Here is a 17,588-nt window from a genome sequence, read left to right as displayed (position 1 = left end):
TTCTAACAGCCGCAAACCTCGACGCGCTTACTGTTAGGTTGTCGTCGCTAGAAAGGAGAAATACGTCGACTATGAATTCGGTTACTTAGGTCAGTGTTATTGATCTGTTACTACCATATCTTCCAGAGAGCTGGTAGCTGGTGCCAGATCTAGTAGTCACTCATCAACAGCCACGCTGACGAACCTTCTTGCTCCGAAAGCGTGGTATAGCAAGTGCCTAATAAGCCATCAGTCGCCTGAATTCCTACTAGTCGGTCGACTCATCCGCAGTTTCTTGAGTGTTGGCACTCGTTTCTTGATTGGAGTCGTCGACGAGTTGCTGGTCACTATCATTGCTGGAAGGTTCAGCAGGCATCACTTTCATGTCTTCATGGGTCTCTTTCGCGTCGCCGCTTTTGTCTTTTGGCTTTTTAGCTTCGGGGTGATCCTCTGGTATCGGTTCAGGGCTAGCGCGCTTCCGCGTGTCCTCCTCAGTGGCGTCAATTTTGACAGGGGATTCAACGACGGGACCTTCAGAGGCTAAAGTGTTGTTGTTAGCTTTTGTAGTTGAAGTTCCGTTGATCTCGGGGACGGCCTCGTCTTTGGCGTCGTTGTTGGTGTTCGACTCTTCTTCCGTGATTCCCTTCTCGATTGTTTCTTCGGTCGGCTCTTCCTTAGGTTCGCCGCTCTTGGGATCCGATACGGAAGGAATCTGTTCGACGGTGTTGCTTGTCGTAGTCTCGGGTTCGGTGACTGCCATGGTGGGAAAAATGCTGGGTGACGAATGGAATGAAATTGTGAGGATATTTCGGATGCTCCGGCATTGGGATGAATCCTTCAAACAATTAATTGCATTCGTCCATACGGTGTCGTGGCTCCCCGCTTACGTATGTAGAAATGTACACAAGAAAGATACTGGGGTCGAATGGCGCCAATTATTTCCCTCCAAAACCATCCAATGAACAACAACCAGAAATATACCCAAAGGTTTCAGCAGATCTAGGAAAGGGAGTTGCTTCCTATTACCCTGAACTCCTATCAGATTCAGCGGTAAGGACACGCATGTCAATACTTGAGCTGCGACCTGCGCGGCCGCTGACAAGTACAGCACAGAAATGTAGTTATTGTTGGGCTGTCCATTGAATTGCAATAGCAGTACTTCGTCGCTCATACCGTTTCTAACAGCGGAAGTAGCGCTGCCACCATTAGACCGTTCATTCATCGTCACCAGGCCCTCCCCAACACGGTCTCCTCAACACGGTTTTTGCGTCAAAGTACACTATCCATACACAAAACAGACGGCAAAGTAAATGCATTGAAAAAAGCCGACTTTAACAGCTTTGGATAGAGCAAGAAAACCTTTTTGATGATTGCCACATTTCGATAAGATGGTTTGCTGAACCATCAACAAACATATCCTTCCACGCTTTCATTGTAGGTGACAACGCTGCTGCAGGCGATTGACCTCACGCTGGCTCTCTGCGACAATGCTTTCGGGCACAATGTTCCATGTAGATAGAGGGTTGTGCCAAAAAGGAGTGTAAATGACTTCCCCTGCACTAAAGACAGCCGGTACCAGCGAAAAACTACTCTTCGACATAACCAAGACGTCGGCGTCGACCATGGATTTCCATACATCCACAGGGTTCACATCCAAGGCGAGATGATAATTGGACAGGCCGTGCCAATCATCAGCATTCTCAGATTCGGAAAAGATCGTAATGTTGGCGTTGGGGTGCTGCGGCAGTACCATGTTTTCCAAGATTTTTTGATAGTGGAGGTTGGGGAGATACCGAAACGATTCTTCTTTCATGCAGAGTGAAACATCTCCACGCCGAATATGAACAGCGACCTGTACGGGCCGCTGTCCCACCATTGGAGGCATAGGACGGCGAAATAACCGCATTTCGGACAACCACTCCTCCGTCCATATAGCCGTGTCAGGAGCAAAATAAATGTCACGCGGGAGAACTATGGCTGACGAATTTGATCGAGACGGACACGGAACAAAGGGCAAAAAGATTTTTTCTAAGCCCAAAGAATTCAATAACTCTTCATGAGCCGGTTGATGCGGATACTGAGAATTAATTTCCAGGCAAACTCCGCCATAGTGCAGGCTTTTGGCGCTGCAGTAAGCGTGAGCGAGGAGCATGTCCAAGATAGCGGCACCTGAACGATCACGCCGTAATAACGAATAAGCCGTCAACGCTGTTGTCTCTTCATCGCCTTTCTGATCGCTCGGAGTTTGATGCATCAACACGCTTTGCGGTCTGATTTTTCTGTCCATGTCGGTTTCCAGATAGACAAATGCCAGGCAAAGGCATCCTACGGCCAGCACAGCACAAAAGACAGCCCTGCTACTACGATTCGAATTGAAAAAAAGCGCTTTGAACCATTTTGTATAATACTTCTGGGGATGGCGATGATTCGGCATTGCCATGGGTATTGTGCCTTTCTAGTGCTGCCCTTCCCGATGTTCCATATTTTTGCAGAATGTATGATATGCGCTTCCTCCTGCGATTTGATGAGACAGGTTTTTTCTTTCCCTGCGTCTTGCCATGCGTTGGGCGGGGCGTCAAAACGGCTGGTGAATCTACCAGAAAGCACTAATTGTAACAAAGTAATTTGACGTGCGAAAGCAGACCACAAACACAATACCGTAAATCATCAACTGGATTTTACAGTTAATGAAAGTGAATTCCATCATCATGATTCCTGGTATGGTACTCCACAGGAAGATATGCCATAACGGTCGAGTTCCTCAACACAGACGTGCGCTAGTAGACATTACCGATGTCAAATAGAAGCTTCAGAATAGTACAAGAAAATCGGAAGTCAACAGTAAATAGTTTTCTGGCCTACTTCCTTATTTTTTGTTGGGTCTGCCATTCGGAATATAAAAGCTCCCCTTGTTCTTTGAAAAAATACTTCGTAAGCATCTTGTGGCGATCAAATTGGTGCACCACAGCACTTTAAACAAAAAAGTAGGGAGACAAATGTCAGAATACATATATCACGTGAATTCGCTTCTTTTGTAAGAAAGCGCTGAGTACGAACCAGATTCGTGAAGAGACCTACCTCTTTGTTCCGTCCCAATTGAGAACTGAATATTCCCCTTTTGCGCCCTCTTTCAAGATTTTACCATTCCCCCACTCTGTCAGCGATTTTGTCCGCAAAGCTCCCATATTGTTTACGATTCCCGTGCCTTGATCAAAGACCACAATGTCGTGGATATGTCTAGCGTTAGCCAGCTTATGACTGTAGAATAGGCGATTGTGAAAGCCTTGGTCGGAACCCATCAGGACAGTTCCAGTTTCGTCTCCCTCAGCCACCATGGCACGAATGTAGGCTTCCAATGCTATTTGTTCACCCATGGAAGCGCCCGAACATATTGTCGGTTTGTCTTTCAAGTGCTCTCCTATTACATCACCATAGGCGTTCTGTAGCCACTTGGAATTTTGTTTGGATTTGCCCAAACGGGTGGCATCCATGTTTTCTCCAAAAAAGTACAAAACTCCAGATTTGGCGGTAGGATCAGTTTGGCGAGGAACGTCAGCAAACGGATTCGATTGAAAAACCGTGTCCCGGGCGTCGACTATCAAAATCCAGCTCTGCGGAGCGTATTGCAATGCCATGATCCAGTATATTTCGTATCTCGTATTAGCAACCGTACGTTGCGAACGCGGATCAGGCAATGGCGTGACGGTGCCATCCGTATGGCGTTTCCCCCACAGTTTATGTGTTTGGCATGTGCGCATACCTCCCTTTACAGATTCAACAGTTTCCAATTCGGCGTTGTAGCAAACGGTACTTGGAGCGTAAACGACAACGCCCGGATCGGAGGACAGAAAAGCTCGAATCTCGGCATTTCGTAAGTCAATCTCGTGCACGGACAAAACAATGTCTCCCGTAAATCCTGTTTTGCGGAGCGACTGTACAAACAGCACGTAATTCTTTATCGGATATTCCGCCGCAAAGGCGAAGACAGCGTCTTGATCCGGTCGATGCTGTCCGATGACGGGCTGGAGCGCCGGGACAATAACATCATCGCTTGCTTGTTCGGCAACGTCGCTGGGCTTGGGGAAAACCGTTGGTCCCAACACTTGCACGTGTTCTGAAAAATGAAAATTCGGGAGATAGTTGGCGAGCCGGAGAGCTTCCTCTTCAGTCGCCGTCGTCAAACGGCGACCCGAAGTATGACGTACATCGTCACAAGGACCTTGCTGAATATTTTTAGTTTGTTTTTCCAGTCGTCGAGTGGAGCTTTGGATTGCGACTATGAGAAGCAGCGACAAAGTACCGACCTTAAAAGTGGTCGAACGCAAAGACATGTTCAATCGTTATGGCTAATGATAGGAAGTTCCCACATAGACGGCGACTAGGGTCATTTTCTCATGGTCATGCGAGCGTTTCGGTTCAGACTTCATGTATCCAACGATGAGTTGGCTAGGGTGAAGCGAGTCAAATGTTGAGTCATGAGTTGATTTGAAGTACAAGAACCTGCTAGTGATGATCGAAAGACAGAATCGGTAACTGGCGCACCACATACATCTGCGGAGCAGAAAGCAAATCCCCCACGTTCATTTCCGCGGTCCCGTAAGCCGCAATTGCAATGATCAGCGCCTGGACATCCCAGGAATAGCAGATAATTGTAATAGAACATCGTTCTCAGTCAAGTACCTGCTCAATTTCCTCACAGATACAAAACCTTCTTGCTGTAGAGTCAGTAACGGCTTGTCCTGTTCACAAAAAGAGGAATGGCGTCCAAAACCCTATTCGCCACTGGCACTGTCCTTTTGCTTCACGCCGCTTACAGCTGTCTGCACTACCGCTCGCTGTTACAAGAACTCGAAGACGCCGTATTGGAAGACGCAGACAGCACACACCGGTTACCCCCAGTAGATGTCTGGATTGAAGCCATCTCGGGCTTTCTCATCTTGTTGGTCAGCGAACTAATGAGGGCGGGAAGTGGCTTGCATCCTATTTCGAAAACGGGCGGCACGCGGCTCATGGCACCATCCTATCAAACAAGAGATTTTGATATATATTCCACCCGTAGCAAAGCCTTATAAAATAGTGTGCCTGATAAGGAGATTCTAACAAAACATGCGGCAGGTTGCGTGCTAGTGATAGACAAAAGTGTTATATTGATAAATATCAGCACGTCTGAATGCTCTCGACACGCCGAACAAAAACGAAAGGAGAGCTTTGACCAGCAATTTTTACATAAATTAATATGATAGTTCGAGGTTCATGTATCCTTACTTGTGGAAAACTAAACGATAGCGTATCTTGAGTTCAGCGAAGGTAAATTGAATGACACAAGTCGGGAAGAACACTAGTGACGACATTGCTGTACTTCGTTGGGCTGTAGCAACAATCCGAGGCCTCTTTGCTCATTTGTTGCGGACTCCATCCAAATTGTCTCCCAGTCATACAAAATTACGGTCGCGACTTCGAATTGACATCGACGCCGACTAGCAAGGAATAAAGAATCACTGTTCTTCTTTCACAATTTTTTTCCTTCACGCCAACAGATTTGAAAGTAATTGCAAGCACAATCAGTACATGCCGAAAAAAGCCAGTGCTGCCAAACAGACTTCGGCCCGAGCTCTTGCGTCTAGGGTGGGATCAGATGGGGCCTCCCCATATTCCGCAGCTTTTTTGTGCCCAATAAGGTCTTCGTCGTCCGTAGGTGTACTAACGCAGTGGCCGGCCAAATGGCAGTATACATCGTCATCTTTGCATTTCTCTACGGAATATTCTAGGTCGGCAAGAACTTCCCCCCAGTCTTCTCCCGAAATATCCCAGTCCAAAGTGCTGTTCTCGAGGGAAAGATTGATGGATTGATTCAAAAAGGATTCTTCGCTTTTAGTTTGATACACAGTCCGTACAGTATCTTTCATCGCGGCACATTGGTCCTCGTAAGCAGCGTTGCTGCTTTTGTCACGAAGGCTTTCCACATCAACTAGCCTGCGTCTATGATTCTCTTTGTTGGAAGCAGCTGTTCCTGGGATCTGAGTGACAAATACCTCATCACGGACGGCCTCTGCCTTCGAAATAAACTTCCCAAACTTAATAATGGGCTTTTGCGGTCCTTTGCTCACCAAATCTTTGGCGATCGCCAAATGTGCTTGAGCCGAATCCATGTCAAGATCAAAATAGGCTGTCACGTATTGCTGGAGCTCTTGATAGGCGCTGGCTGCAATGCTGGAGTTTGACAGGCTACAAATCGTGACTCGAACGTTTAGGCACTCGTTCAAACTGTCGCAGAAATACGATCGATTCCCGTTGTTCGCTCAGCTTGACGGAGTGGCTGTGAGAGCCTCCGTAGTGTTTCAAATAGGTTGACAGCACCATGGTGCTTCTTGCCTTGGCAGTGTCTTTGCCCTGTGCCCGTACTAAAACCGTGTCACAAAAACGGCAAAGCGTAACATTTCGCTTGTGTGTGGCAAGCTTGAAAAACAGAGAATCAGCTTTGAAATCGGTTGGAATATCGTGATGCCTCAACAGCTCGGCAAGGTCAATTTCTTTTTCAGTTTGCGTGGCTTTGTTGCTCTTCATGGACTCTGTTCGATCATTTCGAGGAATTTTTTTAGCATTCCGACGCTTGCGACCCCGAAAATTCTTGGAACCAGGACCTTTGTCAGACTCTTGCTTCTTTCCATCTAGAGGCCGCAGCGGCACAGCAGCATGATTGCTGATGTCAATCAAAGTCATGGTCTTCTATTTTCCTGAAAGAATGGAAACTTACAATTAATAACGAGGAAAGAAAAGAGAGTCACCGCAAACGGTCAATTCTAGCTCGACTGTCGCTAAAAAATGGAGAAGAAATCTGGAGTCCTGAAGATTCGCAAACTGCCAAAGGAAGTGTGCTTAATTAACCTACATAAGGCGTCGGTCGGCGCGGGAACAATTATGTACAAATGAAAACTTATAAATTGAATTAATCTAATTTACTCTCACGGGAATTCGCGGTTATCACACAAAAGGAAAAATAAATAGGTAGGTGTCGAGCTGTACATTCCGACAGGGGGGGCTAAGAGAGGAAGCGCCTTCCAATTCCTAATTTACATTACATTAGTCAAAGTGACGCTAATGAGACTGCCAGCCAAATTGCACGAGAGGTTGTTGATATGCGCGATTTTGCTAGCATCAATCTTACAGTTAATCCTGGTTTGTGGAATGACAAAGCGTGGTTTTGTAGCCTAGACAAATAATAGCAACCTCTCTCTAGTAGAGAAGTGACACTGAAATATTGCTTAAACTGTATTCTATTGTCAATACTGAACCCTAGTAACACGATGCTCTCTGACAAAGAACGCTCGATCCCGTTTGGGCCAAAAGATCCTCCCACGATTTTGTCATCTTGGAAAGAAAATTTGAAAGCTAAAGACACTTCTGTATCTTTTCACAGCCAGTCTCGAGAGCATCTTACAGCATAAATGAACCTGACTTCACGGCAGTGTCTTGAATATGTCAAAAAGATTCCGGTAAAACGGCATGGACTGGCGCACGTGTTCCAACTCGTTTTTCTGCACTTTGCACACCAAAAAGCCCTCATCCGTCCCCAAGACTTCTGGTTTGTGCGAATCGTCCACCCACGGTGGGGTCACGGAAGTTTCGCCGAAATCATTTCCTGAGTAATTGACGCCAACAAAGTACACCGAGTTCTCGACCGCTCGCGTTTCGCGAAAGGACTTCCACGTTCGAAAGGAGACATCACGGAGAAAAGCAGCCGGCTGCAACAGTACGTCTACTTTGTGATCTCGCACCAAGAGGCGCGACAATTCCGGGTATCGTATGTCGGCACATATTAACAAACCGAACCGAAAGCCGTCGATCGCAAACGAAACGGGCTCTCTAGGCCCTGGCTCGAAAAAGCGCGTTTCAGCACAATCCCCATAACCGCAAAGATACATTTTATCGTACGATGCGATCTGTTGCCCCAATCGATTTAAAACAACTTGTCGGATTGAGAGCTTGAGAGTGCCATCCTCTCTTGGAGTCCAACCGATTGTACCGTAGCAAACAAATACTTGCAGTCGACGTGCTTGGTAGGCAAAGATATCATCAATATTTTGGTACAACTGCTGATTTTGTGGTGTATTGGGCAAGTATTTAGCAAACGTGTCTTCACTGTAGCCTACTGGCGATAGCTCGGGCAAGATAAAGAGGTCAACCTTGGTTTGTAGAGCGACGGTCCTCATGCGCTCGACCACTCGTTGGGTGGCGTTCATTGGCGATTCATCGGGGCGGCGCAACTCTACTTGCAAGGGACAGATTTGTACGTGATCCGGGACTACCGTTGATTTGACGGACGCCATTTTCTGGAGAACAGATGCCACGTCGTCTTCGGAAGGTCTTCGTTCAATTTTGCGTTTCTTGGGTGGAATCTGGGTAAAAACAAAGATTACAACGGTTCAGAGACGATATATTGCATTTACGTGAAAGGGGACAAGCGGTTCTCTGTCGGAACATGTTGAGAAAGAAAGTCTCTCACGGAGCCGATGAAGCTCCAATCGGTCGAAAGATGGTTGATTTTCTAGTTTCGTCATTCAGAAATTCACGCGTTTCCTTCAGTAGCGGATCTGCGACGTACCTGACGTTTCTCCAAAACTGCTGTTTTGATCGTGTCCACCAACGGAACATCGGAAGACTCGTGCATGGCGGTGTCGATTGGATTCGCTGCACTGGGCGGGAAAACACTGCTCGTCGGGGGGAGAGTTTCCAGGTAATTCCCATCCGTGTGGCGTTTTTTGCGGCGATTATATTTGGCTTGGGCACTGCTGCTGTATTGCTCGTGGAGGGCATCTCGAAAATACTGCGACGTTTTCTCCCTTGCCAAAAAGTCCCCCACTTCGTACCAGCGTCCCGTTTCCGAATCCTTCTTGACGAAACCGCCTTCCGGACTGTTGATGCGTACGCGCTGTACGATGTTGCTGAGTATCATTCCCTTGTGGAGCTTGCTCGTGGACGACGCGTAGGCTTCTAGATTACTAACCACTAGCTCGCGGTAATCCTGATTGCCCTTCCACATTTTGCACGCCCTACCCCGTCCACAGAGAACGTCCTTATCGGATGGTTGGAAGTGTTCCGGCAGTAGCTTGACGCGAATATGCGCCCCCGTTGCTTTGCAGGCGCCCTGATGTAGCTTCTCTACCTTGTGATTGTTCAAGTGCAATCTGGCACTGCTGTGACTCGAGTTGGCGGAAGAGATCCGATTTTGTTTAGTGTTGGTAAACGATTTCGCCTCGACCGTTGACGAGGGTTTGGGGAGAAGCAGGATTTTGCTAGGACATGGGGGTCCTCTCGTGGCGCCGTTCATTGTCTCCATCCTCGGGACACTGTGGAAGAGATACAATCGTAGGATCGCAATCTGAATTTAGGAGAGCGTCTCAAAAAAGATACGGTGCCAGACCGGTCGATTCCTGGAGAGTGAATCGTTCCGTGACGAGTGAATGGTCACTGGGCACTGTCGAAAAATACGTAAGTGTTGAGGGGGGTTATGCGTATTTGTGTGTGGTGCGTGTGTGTGTGTGTACTTTTTTGTTTGTTGTGCCAGTGGTGTTGCGTGACACGGGGGAAACAACCTGCGCTTGTACATATGTTTGTATGCACTGCTGTGGTTCGGGAAATTTGGCTTGTTCCTCGCTCTGTAGCAGTAGCTAGAACTAGTACGAAGAGGTTTGGTGTCCCGAGTGCCAGCCAGCCAGCACGGCTGGCTGGGCCGTAACAGAACCAGTGAAATTGCATGCGAACATGTTCGTTTGACTGGTTGGGAAACCGGGTTTCCAACGAAAGATAGGAACGCGTCGCACACCGTCGGGGGTGGGGTCATCGGACGGATTACCGATGACTGACTGGCTCCGGCACAATCCTACCGAATCGGACCGTCGTCGATCGGTTTTCGTAGCCGTGAATGGAAATCAACGGGAATAAAAAGACGTTCCCAACGTATGATGTCTCTATATAGTCTTTTTCAAAAAGAGCAACGATCCGACTAACGGAAAGCAACATAACGTGTGACCAACGGTCCAATGACGTCCATCAAATCTGGACCAACTCATCAATTGCAACACTTACTGTTAGTTAGCTTGCTACTAAGATCGCTCACTGCCAAGTGGCATGAAAGCTTTAATTCGCTCACGAAATGGTAATGGCCGACGCCGTTGCTGCGGCCGATAGCCTGGACGGCAAACGACGTCAGCAGCCCAAACCTTGGGTTTACAGGCACAGCCATCGTCACGCTACATACTTCTATGTTATCATCTACAACAAAACAACTGATTTACTGGCACATGATTGACTTGTGCTTTTCATCCTTTTTCCGAAAGGCCGTGATCATTTCGACCACAATATCCCGCCCCCGTGTTTCCCACTCGCTGCGATTCTTCACAGCGTAGTTCAAGTACTCGTCGCTGGATACCCCAAATACACCGCAGTCCTTCAGCTTCTTCGCTAGAGGAATAATGTAGTAGTCCAAGAAGCCAAGCTCACCCTCGTACCAAAAATCGGCCGGATTCTTTTCCGCGCGACCCAACTCGTACGCCACATACATCTCACGGAACAGACGCTCGTTCCATTTGCGATAGATGTGCCAGTGCTGCATGGTGTGAGCCACATCCGACGCCTGGATCAGATGCTCAATCACAATTGTTGCCTTTCGATTCACGCTTTCTCTCGGACTCTTGGACAACGACGACAGGGGTTCCGCAAACGCACGGTCCCAGCGGCCGTTGCGGATCTCCTTCAGATCCTTGTCCATCACGTCGGTGGCCATGACCGAATTGACAACCAGCTGGCGGAAACGTTTTAGCTCAGACCCGGTCGGGCAGATTGTTGCCACCAATCTGGAGTAGTTGTCCTCCGTCAACAGCTCCCACGCCAAGTCGACCGAGTTCTGTTCGGCCACGCTCTTCTCTTTGTAGTACTTGGCGATTCGCGAATTCTCCTTGATCAGTTGCACGTTCGGAACACCGCTGTGATCAATATCGTGAATCAAAGCCGAGAACACGCAGGCAAACTGCGTCAGCGGATCCGATGTAATACCGTACGTATGATCGTGCAACGTTTTCGTTTTTACTGCCTCGTCCTTGCTGTTGTCAAAGTCCAGGTCCATCGGTGCGACGATACGTGAAAGTAGCTTGACGACCGACATTGTAACGTGCGAGGCATGTTCAAAGTTGTGGAACGGGTTGTCTTGGTATAGAGAAGCCACCGTAGAAACGTATTCGTACAGCTGTGCTTCTGTGTCTGGGTCCAGATCGATGGAATCCGGGTCGATCTGATGTTTCGCTGCCTTGGGATCAAACCGAGGGAGAATAATGTAGTCCTCTACTTCGTCCAAGATCGTCTTTCCAGGGGCTCGGGATGGTATTCTCAACGGCATTGATGTGCCAACTACCATGGAACCTTCGGCCATGCGCCTCGCCAAGACTTGCTTCAATAGACGGGACAAAACGTCGACATTCCAGTCAATCAATCGAGAAACCTTGGCCGAAATCGATCGCAACGCAAAATCTTCGTCGCCGGTTGTGTTGAAAGCAACATCGGAAGATACTTCTGATGCTGCGCTAGTATCTTCGGGATATTCTGTTTCGTCGGCGGATTCAGATGATGAACTTCGTTTTGATTTTTCCCCACATTCCAGCCAAAATGTTGAAAGCTCTCCTTTTCCTTTGGCAACTACTCTGTCTTCACGAGGTTTGATCCACTTGGCCTTTCCCGCCATAGTCAGTAGCTCCGCTGTCTCCTCTGATAGATGAATGCGATCACGTCGCCCCGTCGTCTCCAATCGCGAGGCGGTATTCATGGTGTCTCCGAATAGTTGAAAACGAGATCGTTCTCCGCGAAGCACACCGGCAGTTACGGGGCCGGAGTGTATACCCATGCGCCTACTCGAGGATAAAAGAGAAAGATCACGAGTGAGAAAGCATCGTTATCTCATTTGTTTCCATATCACGACGGCTCTGATCAATTCATTATTTGCATGCTGCATTTCGAATTAGCAAACACTTACATGGAAAGGTCCGCTGTGTCTGGTCCAAGTGTCACTTCCAGCTTTCTGGTTAACGAATGCATCTTGTACATGCAATCTCGAGCGAAACGACACATAGCCACCGCGTGGTCCTTTCTCGGATCGGGTAAACCCGTCACGGCAACGTAGCAGTCGCCAACCGTTTCAACCTTGAATACACGGCGCTTCTTCGCAATCTCGTCGAAAGCGCGGTACAATGTCTCTAGAAGAATGAACACTTGTGTAGGCTCCCTGGCGGATGACCACGCCGTAAAGCCCGCGATGTCAGCAAACAAAATCGTCGTATTTGGAAATAGATCGGCAATTGGTTTGGTCTTGTACATATCCCCGTCGTCGTCCGTGTCAAGCTCGGCTTCTTCGCCGTCCAAAAAACCTCGAAGCGCATTTTTCGACCGGCCCGAATGTTGTGTTCTTGCAAAAGCTCTTTTCTCCTCGTCACGCTCTTCGAATAGACGATCTCTTACATTCGACGGAAACAGACTAGATACGATGGCATTGGAGCGCGCTGCAGCCACAACGACTTTCTCGTTACGGCGACGAACGAAGCGGTCGTACATGAAGAATGTCACTGCCATTAAAACAAATGACACGGCGATCACTGAAGTGAAAACCGTGGGGAGGTTAGATACGCTCGCAAAGAAGCGGTCGGTAGGGTACACGTGCATACGATAGACGCAATGACCAGGTTCGTTCAAGGTTCTCTCGGGGTTCAGATAGTTCGTCATATCTACCACACGTTCCATATGATTCCAATGTCGCTCATGCAGATCTCCCGGACCTAAGAAGATAGCCTACTTCGGACAAGGACTGTTGTCAGTACAAAACAAAGGCTTTTACATTTTGTGTACAAAAACGACAAACGTACCGAGTTGCCTTTCACCTCGTATGTGTAAGATTCATTGCACGTGTTGCGAAGAACAGCGTGTATACCGCTCACTCCTTGTGGTAACAAGTCAGTGAAATATCGGTCCCACGGAATGACGGCTTGTAACAATCCGACGATCGTGGCACTCCTATTGTTGAGTTCACTAAAAATAGGCTGGACCAGCACGCTGTGGGGATGCTTATACCCTGTCACATTTGTGGTAGTGTCTATGCTTGATACAAAAGCATCGTGCATGATTTCGTGGTCTTCTGGAGCGACTGCGCTTCCGGAAAGACGAGTAAGATCCAGGGTCTCTGAAAGGACTGCTTCTCTAAGATTGAGAATGACTTGGTACATGCGCTTGGAGAACGGCTCAGAAAACATGTTGTAATTTACGGTTGCTGGATTAAAGATTGGAGGTGATGTCTGCAAACGGCAAAGCACATGCGAGAAGTGTTAGTGACTTCTAGTTTCTTTAAGTTAGCGTGGGGTTGTTTGATTGCAAAATACTAAGTGGCCAGTGGCACTCCCCTACGCTTACCTGCCAAACAGGAGCATATGTATCCGGTCCGGGCGTAGGAATCGGGCTTCCGTCTGCTTGTCTCTGCCAAATAATCGGTGTGATGGGCCCATCGATGTAGTCCTGGTGGTTCCCTTCGTCGCCGCCAAGAAAAATATCTCGACTTTCCTTCAACCATCCCTGGTTTTGGATTGAGTAGGCCTGCCAGGCCGCCCTTGTCTCGTCAGTAATGAACGGATTGAAAGTAAATGTTTCAATTCCTGACTGAAGGCGCGCATGGCGGCCGTAAACTTCGAATTTTGGAACGGTGACGAAAGGGAATGACGCGTTGGTGGCTTGCGCCGCGGTTGTAATAATCTCTCCTAAATTCTTAAACGCTAGATTCATATTCGTGATGTGAAACTGGGACGCATCTTCGATGGTATGAGCGAAGGAGAAGTACTGCAACAAAAATGGGAGAAAACACGTGAGACTAAAAAATGTGGACGCGGAATCACATGATCTCTCACAGATGATTAACTTGCGTTGTTCTCGGCGCCCTCCTCATCTTCCCGGTTTAAAAAAATGAAAGTCAGTGCTGAAACCACTGCTCCTGTAGTTAGAATCATAACGAGGACAACTAGGCGCCACAGCCGTACATGATTTGTTTCTCTGCGAGCCAGCAACTGTACTTGCTTAACCTCGTTGCGTTCTTCATCTTCTTTCGTGGCCACCACTAGCTGTGACGACTCATGTGATCCTTCCGTGGACTCGTCGTCGGGTAAAGGTAAGCGATTGCCGTTGCTGTAGGCTCGGTCGCTCATCATAGCAAGACGATAAAAAGCGAAACAGCAGCAGGAGGAATGCTAAGGGTATATAGGATTATTCTGCTTTTACCGCCTGCTTCAAGATTTGTGTTGGATTCGATCCGAGGCATGCTGGCCCCCATCTGCAAGGATGCTTTTGGCTTGTAGGGGAAGCAAGGAGAGCATGTTCTCTCAACCGTTCACGGGACCAGTTAGGTTTGAGCTGAACTTTGGCCATAAAAGGAAAAAAGACCTCCTTATATCAATCGACTTTGTCTCGTATTTAGAAGTTCATAGGTCTCGAAGAATTATCAGCATCTCAGCCCACCATGAAGACGTCCGAGTTCTTTCGAGAGGCTTTCCAAGCTTTCATCGCTCCTGGAGGTCATCGTACGAATTGCTATTTTTGATCTTGGCAAGTGAGTGTTTCGTTTAACGAGAGAAAGTCATAGTGCGTGGAGCCTTTTTATAAAATACACTATGGTATACATTTTCAACGGTTTATTTATAGAATGAATTGAACATAAATTGCTATTTCTACAATATGAGTCATACCTAAATTCCACCAATGGCCCTCAACGAAACGGACTATTGTAAAATTAGTTCCTAATAAATACTTTCTGTTATTGCCAAGAGTTGACATTGGTTCGACTATATTTGGTTTTGCGGGATCGAAACATGAAAAAAATTGACCAGAAGAATACAAGCAAGCATTCATGTCGAAAAGTCGGCGGTGTGCATAATGCAACATGTAAAATTTATCAAATCCTTGCCTTACTGGTAGTTGTCGGTCAATGAGAGGTTCGTTTCCTTCGTTCCGATACACAGAATTAGGCAAATCCGGAGGCTATGTGTGAATGCGTTACAGAAAACATTCGCATTGCGACCAAGCAAGTACCGTAGTAAATTTTGCATATCAGTATTCCTTTGTTCCCTTCTTAAAAGCGCCCATCATCTTCTACTACTGCTTGCCACTCCCTTTCGCAGTACAGGTTATTTGTCGCGTAGTTGAGGTACTTGTCACTGGATACGCCGAAAGACACCAAAGCCTTTTGATTTTTTGCCATAGGAATGACATAAAAGTCGAAGAACTCGATTTCTCCTTTAAACCAGCTCTCCGATGGATCAACGTAGGACCTTCCCTAGCTGTAGGCCTTGTACATTTCGCGGAACAAGGCTTTGTTCCATTTCCGGTAGACATGCCAATGCTGCATAGTGTGGGAAACATCCGACGCTTGAATCATATGTTCGATTACAATTGTCGCCTTGCGACTCACAATATTCTCTGGAGATTCGTTTGCTGATCCTCCTGCAAAGGCCTTCTCCCAGCGGGTGTTGCGGAGTATTTTACAGTTAATGTCACTGTCCATTATATCCATGACCATGGCCGAGTTTACGACTAGCTGACGGAATCGCCTGAGTTCGGCTTCATTGGAAAAGATAGCGGCGCGAAGACCCTTGTAGTCTTAGGCAAATAAAAGTCCCCAGGCCAAGTCCACTGAATTTTGTTCGGCAGCATCCTTGCCTCAACATTAAGGCTAAATATGCGGGTTTTATCTGATTTGCTGTGCATTTGAAACGCCACTGCGGTCGACATCATGAATCAGCGCACTATATACAGGCAAACTGCGTCAATGAATTTGAAGTATTGCCGTCTGTTTGTTTGTGCACTGTTGATGCCTCCTCCGTGGCTCCGGATGTTTCACCGGTGTGGTCACGATGCGCGATAGAAGTTTTACCATCGACATTGTCACATGTGAAGCGTCTTCAAAGTTGGGAAATTAATTTTCATGATATAAAGAGGAGATAGCTTGTATGTAGTCCCGAAGCTGTGAAATTGCGTAGGGGTCTAAACCACTGTCTCCCACTTCGTCTTTTGGCTGGGGCGACTTGGGATAACAAAATTTGGAACTGTGCCTTAAACTTTATCAAAAGTTGTCTGATCCTTCTCTTGAGGAGTGAGTTACAGGCTCACATGCTGAGACGAAGTCTCGTACTTTGCCTTCCGTTTTGCAACGACTGTCTCTCGACGCCTCTTCAGCCAGCGGTGCTTGCCTGCGGCAATCAGCAAGTCAGCGGTTTCCTGGGACACCTGACATTGTCCAGGAGCCTCCGTACTCTCTCTCTTCGAGATGCTGTATTCGTTGTATCGCCAAAGAGCTGGAATCGAGCTCTCTCGCCGCGAAGGACACCTGCTGTTGCTCGGCCCGCCAGAACGCTTATCGATTTCAACGTAGGAAATTATAAGGCCAGTAGAGGGAACTGTAGAGGATCAGCATGGCAAGGCTGTGTGACCTAAATGGACAGATGCTATGTACTGGGCCCCACTGTCGTTTCCAGTTCTTTTGTAAGTAGGTGGATTTTCACAGGCTCTTTACGGCAAATCGGGCCATTGCCACTGTGTGGTCCTTTCTCGGATCAGGAAGGCCAGTAAGAGGAAGTCCCGTTGTCTTTTTTGGCAGTGTCATGCCGGTCCCCTGCGCCTATATATCGAGAGCCAATGCCGTTTCGCTCAAAAGTGTAGGTCTGACCACAGGTATTGCTGAGGACCGCGTGAACTCCGTCCACACCGTGAAGGAAAGGTTTTGTAAAAACTCGTCCCACAACCTACTCCAACCATTTGGGATGACAGAAAACTAGGCTTATTCGTGAGGCGATAAAAATAAAGTACGGAAGAGCAGTGTGGGTGGTCGCATACCAGTCCTTTGTTGTCTCCTATTCTGTCGCTATTTGCATGGTCTTGATGGCCGACCGGAAAGGGATTCTCGCCCACCGCATCTCCGTTTGCGTGACTAAGGACAAACGCTCTCTTCATTATGACTGTGTCTAACAGGTGACTGAGTTCTGCTTAAGCACTGAAGATCATCGCCTTGCTTCTTTGCGGAGGGAGAGAAATTTGCCAAAAATGGAAGGCAAAGGCATAATCCTATACAGGATTTGACAACTACATTTTCCCTGCCGGTTGGGTTAAACACGATAGTCCATTGGTGGGATTCCATCTCTTTGTTAACCAGTGGTGTATGCTCAAACCCATTCTGAATCCATGCTCGATTGGCACCGGAATAGCCATTCCAAGAATTAACCGTAACTCTATCGACAAAACAGATGTTGAGATCATCCACTATTCGGCATGGCTGAAAATTACACTATTGGAGGAAAATTGGAATCGTTTCTAAGTATCTTTATTTCATGTGGTCATCGTCATTCTTGTTGTAGAGGCCGCCTAAATAAAACAGACCACTTTTGCGTTGGCGCTGTGCGATTTAAGCGGAAAGAGTAGCTTGGGGAGAGAATTACGGTTTTTCTAGTTGCAAGTTCTGTAAACATAGGAAACTGCAACAATAACGCGCCTAAATCATCAAGGAACCAAAGGATCGTAGATACTACTGTGCGCTGATA

At 47.5% G+C, this 17,588-nt stretch overlaps 6 protein-coding genes across 6 annotated transcripts; 2 read left to right on the top strand and 4 right to left on the bottom strand.

Moving 5' to 3' along the window:
* PHATRDRAFT_48352 (predicted protein) lies at positions 1-2,457 on the bottom strand. Its single transcript, XM_002182757.1, has one exon. The coding sequence runs from the start codon at positions 2,417-2,419 to the stop codon at positions 1,409-1,411; it is 1,011 nt and encodes a 336-aa protein (XP_002182793.1). The 5' UTR covers positions 2,420-2,457; the 3' UTR covers positions 1-1,408.
* Positions 2,458-3,053: 596 nt separating this feature from the next.
* PHATRDRAFT_38787 (predicted protein) lies at positions 3,054-4,310 on the bottom strand (the record flags this gene model as incomplete). The annotated part of the gene is made up of 1 exon (XM_002182756.1): positions 3,054-4,310. The coding sequence occupies one exon, from the start codon at positions 4,308-4,310 to the stop codon at positions 3,054-3,056; it is 1,257 nt and encodes a 418-aa protein (XP_002182792.1).
* A 426-nt stretch (positions 4,311-4,736) lies between these two features.
* PHATRDRAFT_38786 (predicted protein) lies at positions 4,737-5,051 on the top strand (the record flags this gene model as incomplete). The annotated part of the gene is made up of 1 exon (XM_002182882.1): positions 4,737-5,051. One exon carries the CDS (start codon positions 4,737-4,739, stop codon positions 5,049-5,051), a length of 315 nt encoding a protein of 104 aa, XP_002182918.1.
* A 443-nt stretch (positions 5,052-5,494) lies between these two features.
* On the bottom strand, positions 5,495-6,699 carry PHATRDRAFT_48351 (predicted protein; the record flags this gene model as incomplete). Its single annotated transcript, XM_002182755.1, has 2 exons — positions 5,495-6,181; positions 6,219-6,699. 2 exons carry the CDS (start codon positions 6,697-6,699, stop codon positions 5,541-5,543), a joined length of 1,122 nt encoding a protein of 373 aa, XP_002182791.1. The 3' UTR covers positions 5,495-5,540.
* Positions 6,700-7,197: 498 nt separating this feature from the next.
* Positions 7,198-14,210, bottom strand: PHATRDRAFT_48350 (predicted protein; the record flags this gene model as incomplete). Its single annotated transcript, XM_002182754.1, has 9 exons — positions 7,198-8,375; positions 8,582-9,326; positions 9,391-9,454; positions 10,066-10,229; positions 10,290-11,876; positions 12,002-12,810; positions 12,885-13,310; positions 13,426-13,845; positions 14,043-14,210. 9 exons carry the CDS (start codon positions 14,208-14,210, stop codon positions 7,437-7,439), a joined length of 5,322 nt encoding a protein of 1,773 aa, XP_002182790.1. The 3' UTR covers positions 7,198-7,436.
* Positions 14,211-16,194: 1,984 nt separating this feature from the next.
* Positions 16,195-17,365, top strand: PHATRDRAFT_48349 (predicted protein; the record flags this gene model as incomplete). The annotated part of the gene is made up of 3 exons (XM_002182881.1): positions 16,195-16,536; positions 16,559-16,725; positions 17,124-17,365. Exons 1-3 carry the CDS (start codon positions 16,502-16,504, stop codon positions 17,363-17,365), a joined length of 444 nt encoding a protein of 147 aa, XP_002182917.1. The 5' UTR covers positions 16,195-16,501.
* Between the last annotated feature and the right edge of the window lie 223 nt (positions 17,366-17,588).

This window comes from Phaeodactylum tricornutum, chromosome 17, assembly GCF_000150955.2.
Source record: "Phaeodactylum tricornutum CCAP 1055/1 chromosome 17, whole genome shotgun sequence".
Lineage (NCBI taxonomy): Eukaryota > Bacillariophyta > Bacillariophyceae > Surirellales > Neidiaceae > Phaeodactylum > Phaeodactylum tricornutum.
This window is presented reverse-complemented; position numbering and strand designations above follow the sequence as displayed.

Bases quoted from the DNA above. Each gene is read 5' to 3' on its own strand.
- PHATRDRAFT_48352 (XM_002182757.1), bottom strand. From the start codon at position 2,419: ATGGCAATGCCGAATCATCGCCATCCCCAGAAGTATTATACAAAATGG.